At 33.3% G+C, this 16382-nt stretch overlaps 1 protein-coding gene across 1 annotated transcript in view; it reads right to left on the bottom strand.

The window, feature by feature from the left end:
- SEMA3C (semaphorin 3C) overlaps positions 1 to 16382 on the bottom strand; it is a 198996-nt gene that overhangs the window by 13357 nt on the left and 169257 nt on the right. The window contains exons 13-15 of the mRNA XM_003771460.4: positions 15717 to 15805; positions 9352 to 9393; positions 5514 to 5671 (exon numbers count right to left, since the gene is read on the bottom strand). Of these exons, the coding sequence (XP_003771508.1) occupies positions 5514 to 5671; positions 9352 to 9393; positions 15717 to 15805 (289 nt within the window). The remainder of the gene's footprint in view (positions 1 to 5513; positions 5672 to 9351; positions 9394 to 15716; positions 15806 to 16382) is intronic.

Below are 16382 nucleotides of genomic sequence, written 5' to 3'. Positions count from 1 at the left end.
AGCTCATTTTACAGATAAGGAAACTGAGGCAAACACTATTAAGTTAATTGCTCATTGTTGCACAGCTAGTAAGTATCTGAGGCCAGATTTGAACTCATGAAGAGAAATATTCCTAACTGTAGGCTTGGCACTCTACCCACTGTATTACTAAGCTGCCCCAGCACAATCAATAGGACTACATTCACACAATTAGTAAATATCAGAGTCTATTTTTAAACCTATGTCTTCTGAATTTAGGTCTAATATTTTCCCTTAATGAAAAAGCAATAGAGCTGGCAATGATAGAAACCTCTTGTGTGTACTATAAGCAATCAATTTATTTGTAAGTTAAGCAACTGTTTATCAATTGCTGTCAGTCCTTGCTACCAATTTAAAAAAAATACACTAGGTAGAAGAATTCGAAGTTTTATTAATTAACAGTCCATCCTTTTGACAAAGAAGCTAATGATGAAATTCTATCTGAGAACTTTATTCCAATCCTTTCCATTTGCTATGTTTCTCTGTTCACTTGATGCAGAAAAAAAAATTAAAAAGTAGTTTGTTTCCCATGAGGACTTGGTCCTAGATCTTCTTTTCTAGGTTCAATGGACAAAAGCTTCCTAGAGTCAGGAAGACCTGACTTCAAATTGTGTGCCTTTTGGGGTAAGTTACTTAATCTTTATTTGTCTCACTTTCCTTTCTTGTAGAATTGAGATAACAGTAGCATCTAATTCTCAAGTTCATCATGAGAAACAAGTAGAAAAGACTTGTAAAGTGCTTAGTACAGTGCCTGCACAGAGTAAGCACAAAATAAATGGTAGTTATCATCATCATAATGATGATGATGTTGATGATATTAATTAATCATGATATAATTTAATTATGTGTGATCAGCTCTCCCAATGTAAGTTGTCTATGCGTTTATCCTCATTGAATTTGAAAACTATTGATTCTTTATATGGGAAATTTAAAATATTAATGATTCCTATAGCTTTTTGACTCTTCAAGATGATATTTGCCTTATGTAAAAGCTTAGAGAATACTCAAAGGTACTGGAAAAAATGGAATTCATGTGAATTTAATGATCATTTATTTGTAAAAAAATTTCTGGTGAATGAGGGTAAAATGAAGACACTTTAACAATGCAAACTGAGCTTTTACTAACTTTTTTCTTCATTCTAATCAGACCATCTTGATTCTAAAATAGACATCCTATCAGAAGGAGAGCTTAGTATTTTATCAGAATAGAACAGGTAATTTAATTGATTTTAATGCACCAAAAAGGATGTGATTAAGATAAAAGTTATGTTGAAGAAAAACATGGAATCTATGGACAAGTCTGTGTTTTAGGAAAGAAATGTACTGATAAGAGAAAGGCCACTGAGCAAACAGAAGCACATTCACAATCCAAGATAAATTTCTAAATCCACAAAAGAAAAGTCTCAAACATGAGAGGAGGTCTGCATGTAACATAAAACTTTATTTCAAAAATAAACTCTGAGTTTGGAAAACAAAACATTTGCTGCTCACAACAAAAGTCTTAAAGCAAGAGAAGATTGGAAAGGAGAGGAAAGAGGGAAGATCATACAAACACTCATGTACAAGACAAAGGCAATAAATAAATGTGAAAAAAATTAGCCTTTGAGGTCCACAATGGAGATAATTTCATGCCTAGGAAATATATTTGTTGTGTCCTAAGCTGTATCAGCATTGATTCCAAGTAATAGAATTACAATGTGTATTGTAGATATTTTATATTCTTCAACCTTTCCAGATAGTAAAGTATACAAATATTAATGCAGTGAAAGTTTAAATACTAACATCACCCTATTTATATTTGAAGAAGCAAGTGGTTGATATTTGATTATTGATATGTTTTAGTTTGACTGAAAATAATGACAAGTATTCACAATTATTTGATTTGAGAGTATATCATGTTTTCTTTTCTCCTAATACCTCAACTTGGGCCACCTAAAATTAATACTTTCATGATGAAATGGTTGGAATGGCTCCCATGAGATCAGGCAGTCTTAGCACACAGTTTATCCCAAATGAATTCATGGAGAATATAGACCTCCCACCTGGTTACCCAATCTGTTTTATCTTTGGATACCAATGTGGAAGACGATAAATCTCTTATACGTCGGAAAACTAATCTTTCTCCAATAGAAGACATTTTAAGTCAGAGTTCTCTCATGGGTGTTAGGTCATATGATTAATACTAAGCTGCTCAAAAAATGGTTTCATTCAACAGAAATTCATTGTAGAAAGCAAATTTGTTTTTTTTTTTTTTTAGTGCTTTCATTTGCCTTGTTTGAGCCTTCCTGAAACTTTGAAGATATTAGTTTGTTTACCTAGTCTTACTCTGCTCCTATATAAAATATTCATGGCTAATTGTAGTCATGATGGCATCAGCACTTCTGATCCTGGAATCCATCTAGTTTTGTTCCAAGTGAAGGGGGAATCACACACAAAAAGCTAAAGCGGTATTAGAGAACTGAGGAACATATTTCTGGATAAATGCAAAGGAGAACATGAAAATATATTCAGAAAAGAGAATAATCAATAGGAAAAGTTCATAGAGGTGGTGGTAAGAAATGGAATTAAAAATTCATGTATAAGTATTGCCTTTGCCAAGGAGTTTGTACTTCATCTTTTTGGAGAGGATGAAGATATTAAAGAGTTTCAAGAAGTGAAAATGGAGTGTTGTGGAAAGATCAGATGGTGTTCATGTCCATGAAATAGGAAGCTAGATGCTCTGCTATGAATGTATGGGAAGAGTTAGGGCTGGAGATTGAGAAGAGATTGTTGGAACTGAGATAGAGATTAAATATGTTGAATATATGGGCTATTTCCTAGTTGGAAACTGCAGCTAAGATTATGCTATATATAAATAAAAGGCTATTAAATAAATTAATTAATAAAAAAAGATTATGCTATATGTGTTTAGTGTTTAAAATTAGAATTTCATGGTTTTCTCTTTAATTCTCAGTATTCTGCCACGTGAGAGAAGCAGATAAACCAAGATAATGAGTATTAGTCAGGATTGAATATTAAAAGGATAGCTAGAGATTCTAGGATAAGAAGGCTACTGAATTTCTCCTGCTAAAAATGTTAGGCTCTCAGTAGACTGAAGAGAAAAACGACAATAATAATGACACTTGTACTTGAATTTAATTAATTTAATAATAATTTACAAAATGCTTCATTGTGTTGAGACTACTGTTAAGGACTGAATGAGATATCAAGACCTTGAAGAAATTTGTCACACAGAGTGGAGGTGGAGAGGGTAGTACTTTAAGACACATAAATATATGATGTCAATACAAAAAGAAAAGAGAAAGTTATGTGAGACTTGAGGGAAAAAGATCAATATAAATCAGAAGGAATTTATTAAGATTGCATGGAAGCTATGGCAAAAGAATGACTAGAAATTCTAGAGATATCAAAGACTGTTAGAAGCTGAAATTCATGCAATAACAAGAAGTCAATGAATGATTTTCCATTCTCTGCTTACATACCCCTCAATAAGCATATATTCAAAGTAATTCAAATTTTACTTCTAATAGCTTACCAATCTTAAGTTCTCTGCAAGTTCTCACATGGTTTTTAGTTCTACTTCCTTGGGCCAACAGAATAAACTACTTTGCTACAAGATACTCCTTGAAATACCAACAGTAATCTAGCCATAAAATGTGGCAATTTGTTTAGTGCTAGAGAATATTCATCAAGCTTGGTTAATTGAATTCATCAAGAGCAACTAATGATTTCCCCACTTATCTTGGAATTTTGAACCATTATTTTCTTCCTAAACCAAAGATTAGAGACAAACAGTAGGAAATAACAGAAATTAAGGAAAGATATGGAAAGATATTCTGGATGAAGACTTGTTCAGTGAGGGAGCATAGAAACATGAAGAGGGATTTTTTCAGAAAACATACAATCAAGCATCATTTTATTTTTTATAAGTCCTCCAATGTCAATCTAGAGAGAAATTTCAACTTTACAATTGGACTCATCTAATAAAAAAGCAAACAAATAAAAAGTCAAAACTCTGGACAGTATTGCATTGCTATGCACAAATATGTAGTTACATGTTTTTAAAAAGAAAAAAAAAAACTGACCCACTTTTACCCCTGAAAAAAAAATAAAAGTCCTGACTTTATCTAAAATAGACTGACTATATAAATGAGAATATTAAATGCTATCAAATTGTGGATGCATGTTTTGTGGCTCACTGCTGCTATTTTTAGAAAATTTATCAAGGATACACAATGGCACTGTGCTCCATTGCCTCTGATCTCATGTACTTGGTAGTCATATTTCCTGCTAGCACATTCTAAAACATTAGCATTGCTCATTTCATTTAGAACTTGGACGTGGGATACCTCTACAAGTTCCATCTGAGCTCTGTCAGCTGAGTAATCTCCCCCCCCTTCCCACCATTATTGCCAACATTCTATCTGCCCAGTCTCATCTCATATAAGAATTTTCATTTTTTTATCTTGTTCTTTCCTCTTCTCAATATTCCTCCATGCTCCTTTTGCTGCCCCAAAATTCAGTTCTTTGATGAAACTTACCTATACTTGATATTTTCATGTCACCATGCTTTATCTTATGTTATTTCTAGAATACTATCATGTTTAGAATTAAACTTAAAAGCTAACTTCTCCAGAAGGGCTTCCTTGCTCCACCCAAACATGAGAATTTAGGATCAGAAGGAAGTTAGGAAACTACATAGTTCAACTTCATGTTACAGATAAGAAAACTTAGACCAAGTGAGATACAATGCTGGACTATTTCCCTGCAACATGTGTTAACTTTCCCTAAAACACAACAAAAACATCTTTCTTCCTTTACTGGTCTCTGTTTGCCTTTCCCGATAATTTAAGGGAACAAAAAAGTCTCACTCATGTAGATGAGACTCCTATGACTTGCTGAATTTCAGAGTTACTATATTTCACTCTGCTGATCATATATATTTCTATATGGAGACAACCAGGGTCTATGTCAAGAGAAATCAAATGCTACCGTATCCTTGTTATATGTGTTTCCTGTGTTAGGGCAAAATAAACTGCCTTTTGTTAACTTTTCAATAGTTTGCAAATAAGTGCCTTGTTATGTCCCCAAAATGGACCTGAATTAGTTTGTTCTAGGTATGGCAATAGTTGTACTTCTCATACCAAAATATCTGAAGTAGTAGACCCAAGGCCATACTATTAGTAAGTATCAGAGTTCAGATCTTGATCTGAACCCAAACCTTCTGATTCCCAATGTAATAGTCTTTCCATTACACCACTCAATGAATGGCCCTCCCCAGACTCCCACAATGCCTTCTCTTTTTGCATATTTTTATAACAAATGCACTTGTTTACTATATTGATTTATACTAATATACTCATGTATTATATTTTCTCCTTTGACAATAAGCTCCATGAGAGCAGGACTATTCTGAAGTTAAGCTTTATATTTCTCCTCCAAAATGTGGAATAAGATGATGAATTCTGTATTCGTTTGAGACAACAAGAATTTACCTCTTTCCTGTTGGATAGAATCTGGAACAAGAACTACCATCCCAGGCACAATAAGGATCTCTTGCTAGGCAGCAGTCAGCACAAGCTGTCCCGTAGATGTGACAGCGATGTAGAGACACTTGGGAAACCCCTTCATTGGAGCTCACATATAGCTGTTGCTGTTAAAGGAAAGATGAAGATTCAAATCAGATGCAGTACATAAAACAACACTTTGAACAGTGATATTCTATACTGTATGCCAATAAACTTTTGGGGATTGATTTTGGGACTAAGAACCATCAGGATCCTATCAAAGGACAAACAACATTTTCCTAGGTGAATATTCCTATGACATTGCTACTTTTCTGTTAAAATGCTCCAACATTTTTGTTTTTTAGACATCAGATTTCACTGTTTTCCACTTCAGGTTGGAACTAACATTTAAAAATTTAAATTTTGAGTAATTTGTTTGAACTCTGTTCTTTTCCATAACACAAGCTGGCTTCTTCCTGCTTTAAATTTAGCAATATGTCAACTTAACCTGGAATAAGAGAGTGGCAGTTGTATTAGGGTTGAGAATTCTTTTTTTTTTCTTAGTTTATAAATAGAAAATAATTCTAAGTACAAGGAAGAAAGATATAGTTATCACATATTTTATAGGTAAACTGTTCACAAAAATTTTAGATTATATTAAGATGAACAAAAATTAATTTTAGATATATTCTGGATTGTCTCCTCTCTACCCCAGGAATGTCTGCAGATTTCACTTGTCACAGCTTCCTCAATGAGAATCTGAAAAATCTAAGCTTTATTGGTTGACTTTTCAGAAGATAGTTGGGATAGAACAAACAAACACACATCTCTGTATCATTTGGTCTCCGTATGTCTGTACCTATAGCAATGCCTGACACACAGTAAGCACTTAATAAATGTTGCTTGATTAGTTGCTAGTATGGAGACCATTTGAAGTTCTTGCTTTTTCTTAAGGTATGCATAAAAGTTACAGAAATAAGAATCCTGCTGTCTGAGGATACTTGCTACAAATCACAATACGTTTGACTTAAAGCAGAAATATCCCCAAGTTAGTCTGGTTGATAGTTCCCCAGCTTACCCCAAGCCCATTCAATTTGAGGTAGAAAATCATATAGGTAAAAGAAGAAGAAGAAAAAAAATAAACAAACCTCTCTCTTCCCTCCTCCAATTTTAAATAAATCCCTAAACAGTGAAATAATTTCTAGGTCTATACAATTGAAATCTGCTATTGTATCTCTAGACAGACATATAACATATAATAAAATATGATATAGTGCGAGGGGTGTGGTATGTATTAATGACTTATGGTTTACCAATCCTATTTATAGCTGCTATTAGCTTTACTTTTTTATAGAGTTGTCAGAAGCTTGGAGTTACTTGTGAATTCACAGCTAGTCTGTGTCATTGGCAGGATGTGAATCCATATCTTCCCAGCTCCAAGTCTGGCACCTTGTACGGGGTACCATGCTGCCTCTAACTGGATTGATCAAAGTGATGCAATTGTTGTTAATTCACACCTGACTCTTCTATCTTGGACCATACTGGCCATGGGGTTTTCTTGGCAAAGCTACAGGAAAGTAGTTTTCTATTTCTTTCCCCTGTGAATTAAGGCAAATGGAGGTTAAGTGATTTGCCCAGCATTGCACAGTGAATAAGTTTATACACAGGCCTATGTCATATTATACCCACTTAACCTCTGTTTGCCTAGGAGGCACTTGGATGGCTCTTGTGAATAGATCACTGGATCAGGAAGACTGGAGTTCAAATTTGACCTCAGAAACTTGTTTCTGTAAGTGTGATAATTACATATATATACACACATATACATATATGTATATGTACACACATATGTATATGTATACATGTGTATGTGTATATATATTGATTATATACATATAATCACACACACACACACACACACACACACAAGTTCATTTTTCACCCCTCTGGATCTTTTTCCTTTTGCCAAGCTGGGCTGAACAAGGAATTTCCCATTGACTTCAAAAGGACAATTTTGCCTTTGGATTAGTTCCCTGGGGCACAGAAGATGACTAATGACATTTTGTTACTTGAGGAAAATGTTTCTCATCCACCACACAAACATTTTTACAGATGAGACCTATACTTAAATATGCCATTTATTTTTCTTCATAAAAGTTAGTCAAGTGTAAAGAGTACATGGTGCAATGTGGAATTTTTCTTCATCTGTTTGACCTGGAACCCTTAAAGAGCTACACTACAATTATGTAATCACAGTTGGGTTGAACAGATGATGCCTTAATGTTACATTTCAAGAATAATACAGCTCATAGTATTGAGAGTGGGGAAAAAATGAAAACAAAGAGTAATGAAAAACATAAAAATGACCCCTGACAAATCAGCTTCTCTCATTGTCATGAGGTTTTTAAATCTAGTAATGCCACTATTACTCCCCCCCAAAAAAAAAAACCCCAAAGAAAACAAGTTATTTTAAAAGGGTTAAGGGAAAGCTCAGAGGTCATGTAATAATCTGGTAACTTTAGTTGCTTCCTAATATTTTCACTTGGATTAGTCCCTTTAGTCCCTAAGTCTTAGGTTTGAGGAAGAAAGTAGAAAAGGAAACAGTTTCTTGAGTGAATCCTGATATGCCAAACCAGAAAGAACACTGTGCAACCCTCCCTCTCCTAGTCAGAAGACTGGGATCTGAATCCTAGTTGTAGGATTTCCTATGACTTGAGGCAAATTATTATCCATTTGAGACTCAGTTTATTTAAGTGTAAAATAGTATAATACATGAGCTACCGATTTCACAGAAATGTAGGAAAGAACTTGGCATAGAACTTTGTAACCAAGGAAGCTGTAAATTAAAGTAACCAATTATTAACAAAACCATCATAATATATTGTGCATATGGATATATTGTGGTGCTGTACACCAGCTGATAGTAGGGTGAGGGAACCTCACCTTCATCCCAAATGAATAATAGAATTGTGTTCTTTGTTGCACATAATAAATGTATCTGTATTCAGAAATTCAAAACTGGTAACTATGATTATTTTATTGATAATTTGGTAAAGCCCTCTGACAAAAACTTTGAAAAGAATTTATGGTGATGTTTAGTCATTTTTCAGTCATTCTGTGAGATCTCTGGGATAGAATTTCCTGCTTTAGATCATTTAATAGATGAGGAAACTGAGGTAAACAAGATTAAGTGACTTGCCAAGGGTCACATGGTTATTAATATTTAAGGCTAGATTTGAACTCAGGAAAATAAGTTTTATCTACTATGCTACCTAGTTGTCCCAAGAAAAGGTATAGGCTTACTGTTAACAATAATTTTATACCTAGGAAATTCTTAAATCAAGTCCCTATGCCAAGGTAGAAAAGATTTTGACCAGAAATGTTCAAATTTAGTCTAAAATAAGATTTGGTTTGAATCATAAAGATGAGTACTTTTCCTTTTCCAAATGATATGGAGTATGACTTTATTTCTTAGACTGACATCTTAATTATGTATGAAGCCAACTTCCTAACACTTAAAACTGCCCCAGAGTAGAAATACTTTAGGAAATAGCCAATTTCCTATCACCAGAAATCTTCATAAGGATGTTTCATAGCCACTTGTGAGGATTATCTTCCTGGAATTACTCTTATTAGATATGTCTGAGTCCTTCTGTCAACCGTTAATACTCTAGGCTAGTATAGCTTTTCTGCATACTATAGCACTTAAATAATAAAATTAATAATTAACTGATTTAAATAGATTTATGTTAGATTATTTATCATTAATTAATATTTAAAACACCATAATATAAACAAAAAAAAATAAACATAGGTTAGTTTTTACCTTTTTGGATGAAATTTTCATTGTTGTAATAGGAGCATTATTCTGAAGGAAAAAAAAAACAAATGGTTAAATAGAGCACTAAAGTAATGATTTTATATTCAATGATTATGTTATATATAATACACACACACACACACACACACACATATATATATATATATATAAACACATAAACAAATATGAAAAATTAAAGAGGCATTTTCTCTGAAGAAGGGAGAATAATAATAAAAACCCCATGAATTTTGCTATCTATTGTAGTGTGTTTTCTAAAGATCCTAAATTGGGTGCTAAAATATACTATGCATTATAGAGCCCCCACGCTGGGGTGCCAAAATATACCGCCCGGAATAACTCTCTGGAGGATCTCGGGACCAGCCCAAGTCCTTAGTCTTAGTAGAAGAGTGAAGAAGGCAGGAGATCTATGAAGATGGTCAAAGATGGAGTCCTTATTTTAAGTCCTTTCAGCCCTTAAATACTTTTGGTATGATTACATCATTATAGCACACTAAGTATGTGCCAACTAGGGAACCATTATATATCATCACATCACACTGAGCAAGTGCTAACTATAATCGCCCTGCTATTGATATGTAAATGCATCTGAGTATCCCTTGCTTCAAGTAGAACACAAGTGGTCAGGTCCTCCTTGACTTCTCAGGAAAGATGAGAAACACCAAAGGGACATAGGGAGCCAAACCAGACATTGTCAGAAAATTCTCTCTGGGCTGAAGGGTCTTATACCTTACCCAGGGTTCCCCCACTATTTGCAGCCCTCTACAATCTATAAATAAGGAATAGTATATATCAAATCCTAACCTTAATTAAAGAAGTAGCATATTAACTATACAGGAAAATCCAGAAAATATATGATCAGAAAGGTGGGTGGGCTGATCATGTTTCAAGAATGAGGGATACCAGATGCCATTCTAGTGCTATCCTAGAAACTATGAAATAACACAGGCCTAAAATAAGAGGATATTCTGCTCTACTATTTGTATCTTCCTTCTGATATTACCTTCATATATACATGCCCATATATATATATATATATGTATATATATATATATATATATATGTATGTGTGTGTGTGTGTGTGTTTATATACATACACACAAAGTTAGTTACCCTCATTTTTTAATGTTTTTCACATTTTTGGTCTTTTTTTTTTTAAACATTAGAAGTGCTAGGAATACAGACAGCAACTCAGATGCTCTCACTTAACATTCCTTTCTCAAAAAACTTTAAAAATAATTTTTTCAAATCAAGTTTTGGAACAGTGGAGTCAACAAAAGGTAATAGGGAGATAATTTTTCAAGACAATATAGGAGAATAAGACAACATAGGAGAATGGTAGGAAAAGTATATGACACCAGGGTGGAGAATGGCTAAGGGCACACTGGGAGCAGTAGCAACAGAGGGTAATGAAACTGACTGCAACAACAGCAGTAGCTTCAGGAAGCTCTCAGCTATATCCCCAAAGAGATCAAAGTATAAGGAAAATGACATATATATTTAAATATTTATAGCCATTCTTTTTTCTGATAGCAAAGAATTGAACTTTGAAAAGATGCTCATAAATTGGAGGGATAACTGAATAAATTGTGGCATATATGATTGTAATGGAATATGCTTACACTATAAGAAATGATGTGAGGTTCAGAAAGAAAATCATAGAACTATATGGATGGATACAAAGTGAAGTAAGAACTAGGAGATCATTGTGGACAGTAACAACAATGTTGTAATGACCAACTGTGACATACTTAGCTATTCTGATCAATGTTATGATCCAAGACAATTGCAAAAGACTCATAATAAAAACAAAACAAAACTGATATCCATCTACACAGAGAGATCTGATGGACTCCCAGTAGTAAAATGAAGTCTAATTTTCTTGTTTAACATCTCTTGAAATTTCTTTTCTTCACCTAAAAAAAAGGTAGAATTATATTTGTCCTGATATAAGATATATGATATCAAAATATAAGGCCCACAAATTTATGATATTATTTTCTTTCCTCCACAATCCCATTGCTACAGACTAAGTTTGGCCATCCCCCAATTTGGACTATTTAAATCTCTTCTTTACAGGTTATATTCCTATAAACTTTCAGTTCTTAGTGCTTCCTCAAAGCTTAATATATATAAAACAAAATCTAGTTCTTAAATCCTCTCACTAGCTTCCTGGTTCTATAAAACTTCTTTTTCTATGCTTCCTTCTCCCATATCCACTTCTGAAATCATAAGAAAATCAATACTGTCAATGTTATTCAAAATACTGTGGATCTACTCATCTATAGTTCCATTCACTGTCCTTGTAATTTACTAAATTAAAACAGTCTTTCCTGGCCAACGATTCTCTAGATCAGTTGTCTCTCCCATAAGAATGAAAATTTCTTCATGAAACAAGACACTCTACTTTTGTTTTTAGATTCTCTGTGCTAAGTACAGTACTTGGTAAATAGAAAGGGCTTAATACTTATATATCTTTTCATTCATTCTTCCCATCCTAATTCTTTCTACTCCCGTAATCACAAATATTAACATACCTCAATCTGGCACTGGCCCTACTACCACCAAAATAGAGAGGTAAAGTTAGAAAATAAAAAAAGGGAAGATTTAGGAAGAGCAATATCCCACTATCTGACTTCTTAGCACTAAGTTAGTGCTTTTCTTAAAAAGGTATTACTATCCTCACAACTTAATTGCCTTAGGAGACTAAAGGCTGAGGTTGTTAACACAGCTTACCAGTGACCTTAGGCTTCTGACCCATAGACCAGTAGAGAGGACAAAGGCACAAGGAAGCTTATGCACAGCTTTATCAATGCTATAACCTTTTTCACTATCTATTCTTGCTATGGCTAAATAACCTTTGTTAATTGTCTCAGTTTACAAGTATCTTATTTTATGCTATTCTCAAACTTCAACTTATTATGCTTACTTGAATATGACCTTTCCTATATCAAAGAATAAAAGAAAGAGAGATACAAACAGGACTGGAATAAGAGTCAAAAATTAATCTTGGGATCGTTGGGGCACTGAAGAACTTGAAGGTTTAAGTTTAAAAAAAAAAAGCTGGAATAGCATTCCGCCGTATTTTCCCCTGAGCATAACAAATTATTGTTTAGCCCATCATGTTAAGTTTGATGAGCAAGTTAGCTTAATATAAACTTCTCATTACTCTCCTTTTGCTAGGAACAAATAATTACTGTAAGAAATGATTCACTTTAATGAGGTCAGAACAGGAGTTAAGAAAAAGAAATTGAGTAATGTTATCAGATTGTAATCCTCTGTGAAAGTCTGGTGAACTTGGTGAACACCACAGCTCCAAAATCATTCTTGTAACCTTCTGAAAAAAGACCCAGTAGCTTACGTCCAACTCCCTGACAGGGTAAAGGTGTGATTCTGCTAAGTTATGCTGTGCCTACAACCCTCAAGATTGCCTGAATGTTGTATATACCTAAAGGACATTTTTCCAAAGAGATGATGTAATGGTCTCTAAAGCCCACTCCAACACTTTTTCAGCAGCTCTTAGAGATGTGCAGAAAGGTGTTGCTTGAGACAGATGTCTAAGCTGTTGGTGATAGTTCAGTAATTCTCTTATGTGAGCCAACCTTACCTAAGTAAGCCAGGCTCAATTCCAGCTGACAGTCTGGAGAGAGGGATAAAAGAACAGTTTGTAGTCCTTTGCCCCATGGAAACAAAGGACAAAACTTGACCTTTTTTTAAACCTTACATTTATTTTCCAGTGGTGCACTGATGTGACACTCAGATAAAGAATATGCCTGATCCTGTTTCCACTTAATACATTATTTTCTTACAAGTTTGTGACATAATATCACATACACCCAATTACTTCTAGTTCACAGAAAATGTGATACAAACACTGGGCCAAAGATAGTAACTGTATTAGGTAAGTGAACCTTCTGACTTGGGCATATCAATGAGTGGTACACACAACTTTATAATTCTGCATATAATACTGCAGATTTGCCCCATTCATGTCCTCTCCATGCATTTCTATATTTCCTTGCTAACAGAATTTATTCTTTCATAATGATAACACAGACATAAATCATATAACAGCTCCTAAGTAGTTACCACATGACCACAATAAGCAAATCTCATACTTCTTTGAAAATCTTTTTATAACATATATGTTTTGGTTTGTGTCAAGCCCAGTTAATTAACCATACTGTCTGATTATCAAAAGGACACTTCAATATGAGGGAAAAAATGAAGTGCTATATTATAACAGAGCCTTCTTAAAAAAAAAAGCCTCTGGGCACAGACTCATATTACTTTCAACAGGCAAGTTGTAGAGTCGAATGTAAAACATAGCTTTATTTATTTATAATACATCTGGTTAAAGTAGTACAATAATTTTGTCATGCCAAAATAAAACAAAAAAACTGAAAAGGGCAATGGAAATAGAAGTGTTTATCATCACTATTTTGGAGATTAGTTTCTAATCTAACAGATTAATCATAAATGCCCTTTGATAGTTGAATTGAATAAAGAGGAATTTTTTTAAAAAAAGAATATTACCAGGAAATTGTGTGTGTGTGTGTGTGTGTGTGTGTGTATTGCAGACAAATGTAGACAGATTTTTAATTTTCTTTGTATTGTTAGATTTTGCCAATTTCTCATTTCCTTTGAAATTTCACTGGATATTCTAAAAATGCTGTCCTTAAGACCTTTTTCTTATCAATTCCTTCTTTAAGGAAACAATATGAACTACAGTAAAGACCACAGGATTTTGTGGCAGAAGTCTGACATAGGAATGTCACTTTGACCACAGTAGAACCTTAAGCAAATCATTTAAATTCTCTCATTCCTAATTTCCTCCTCTGTATAACTGGGACAATAATCCTGATCTTCCTTCTCAAGAGGCCATCCTGAATGTGTAATGAATTAAGGGATATGAATTTTTTTTTTGCAAATGCAATAATTAATATTTAGACAGAAAATTATAACTTTTGCTCAATCATTGGTTGGTTCCATAAACCAGAGGATGGCTTTTTATCTTCCTTGTGTCATTCCTTTCTTATAGATAAAACTGAAAGGGTAAAACTCCTTACTGGCACTGGCCATAATTTGATTATCTTTTTATTTATCCCTGAACTTAACAATCTACTATGTCAAATGTTTTTGAGAATAAATGGATAAACATCCTATTCTACAGAGAAGAAAGTTCTCTGTCAATAACTATCAGTGATGGGGAGATCAGTTGCTAGGCTACAAAGTTGAATATTCCTGTCAAGCCAAATGGAGCAAAACAATTTGATCTAGAGTAGATAAATATCAGAGCAAGTCATCTATCTTCCAAGCAAAATATAAACTTACACATTTAAAATACTACAAAGCACAGGTATATGTGAACTGCATTCATAGCAGTCTGTCTGTCTGAGTAGCTAGGGCACAAAACTTAGAGTACAGATGACATGTTTAAAGATTATTTGTACTTTCAAATCCTCTTTATCTCTCTGTGACTCAATTTTACTAACTGTAAAATGTAGAAATTGAATTCAATGACCTTTAAAGTGATTCTAATGCCACCTATGATGCTATGATCCTACTTTATAGAAAGAGAAAGACCTCATTAACTTTTGGTTGTCTGATTAGACGATCTCCTAGAACTCCTCCACCTTTAAGACTTTATGATCTGTGATTTTTATAGGTTTTTATATCCTTTTTTGAAATAGAAGAGAATTTTTATGTGCAAAAGGAAAAGAATCTAATAGAAGGAAGAATATAGAGGGCTTGAGTCTTCATGAGTAGAGAGTGTACACACACATATGAAATGATGGATTTATCAAAGAGAGTCAGAAAGTACAAAAAGGACGAAATTGAAAACCCTTAAATAGATAGAATGTACAGTTTTGAAAGTCAGCATTCATCTTCTTTAGCTTCAGTGAAGTTGAAACTTTCACTTGCAATAAAACCAAGTGAAAACAAAACTGTTTTTCTTATTTTTTTTTTTGGCTAAAAATCAGGGCAGTTATTAACAGTGTTTTTCAAATATTCACTGGAATATATTTCCAGTGATAAAAGTTTTTTTCTAATTGGCTTGAAAAAAAACTTTCTTTCATTAAAAAAAAGATCAAAGTTTTTCATGGAATGGTAATGGAGAAAGAAAACGTAACCAGTAATGTTTAGATAATTTGGAATATGGAGAAGGAGGGAATTCCACAAGAATTCCACAGTTTTTTTTTTGTTTGTTTGTTTTTACTTTTCCAATGTTTTGTTCTTTGAAAATCATTAGAACATCAATTTGTTTTTATCTTTTTATCAAGTAGTTCCTTTCAAAGGCTTTGAGGTCAAAGGATTCAAAGCAATATGTTAGAAAAAGAAATGAGTCAAACCTTAAAAACTTCAAGTTCTTCCAAAATGAGTTCTCCACTAGCTGTGCTATTAGTAGGCAGAACAACAACCTTCTGTACTGTGCCACGATCTGAAACAGAAATAGAACATATGAAGTGTTAGATTATTACTGTGTATTTTTCCCCCACAAAAGAAAATCATGTGGATAAAGGAAGATATATATTTATTGAATCACAACTTACAAAAGATTTTTACACAGCAAATATAATAACAGATCTTTTCCTGCTCACATATAAAATCACTTTCATTTGTATCTGGACATTATTGCTTTAGAAATCCATCTTTTAATGGAAATTTCTTATCTAGAGGGATTTTTTTTAACCACATGAAAACCAATCTTGAAATTTTGAATACTTTTTAATATGTGTACATATTAAACAGTTATTTCCATTTGCCTTTCAAAGGGAAAGTTTTATACAAGAACCCAATCCTGACACAATACATAATATTGCCTGGAAATATAATAACCTATAAGAGAAAGGGGATATATTATAATATTGTTATATTGTATCAGTGGTATTTTTACTGCCACTCCTTGCCTCTCAAACATCTCTATCTTAAAGTCATATCATAGTTGTTTTCATTTTGAAACTTAAAGATAACTATTGTGATTAGAGTTAAAAAGGTAGATTTTAATGAAAATTGCA

This window comes from Sarcophilus harrisii, chromosome 5 (genome assembly GCF_902635505.1).
Source record: "Sarcophilus harrisii chromosome 5, mSarHar1.11, whole genome shotgun sequence".
Lineage (NCBI taxonomy): Eukaryota > Metazoa > Chordata > Mammalia > Dasyuromorphia > Dasyuridae > Sarcophilus > Sarcophilus harrisii.
Note: the sequence above shows the minus strand (reverse complement) of the source record. Positions and strands in the feature narration are given on the sequence as shown.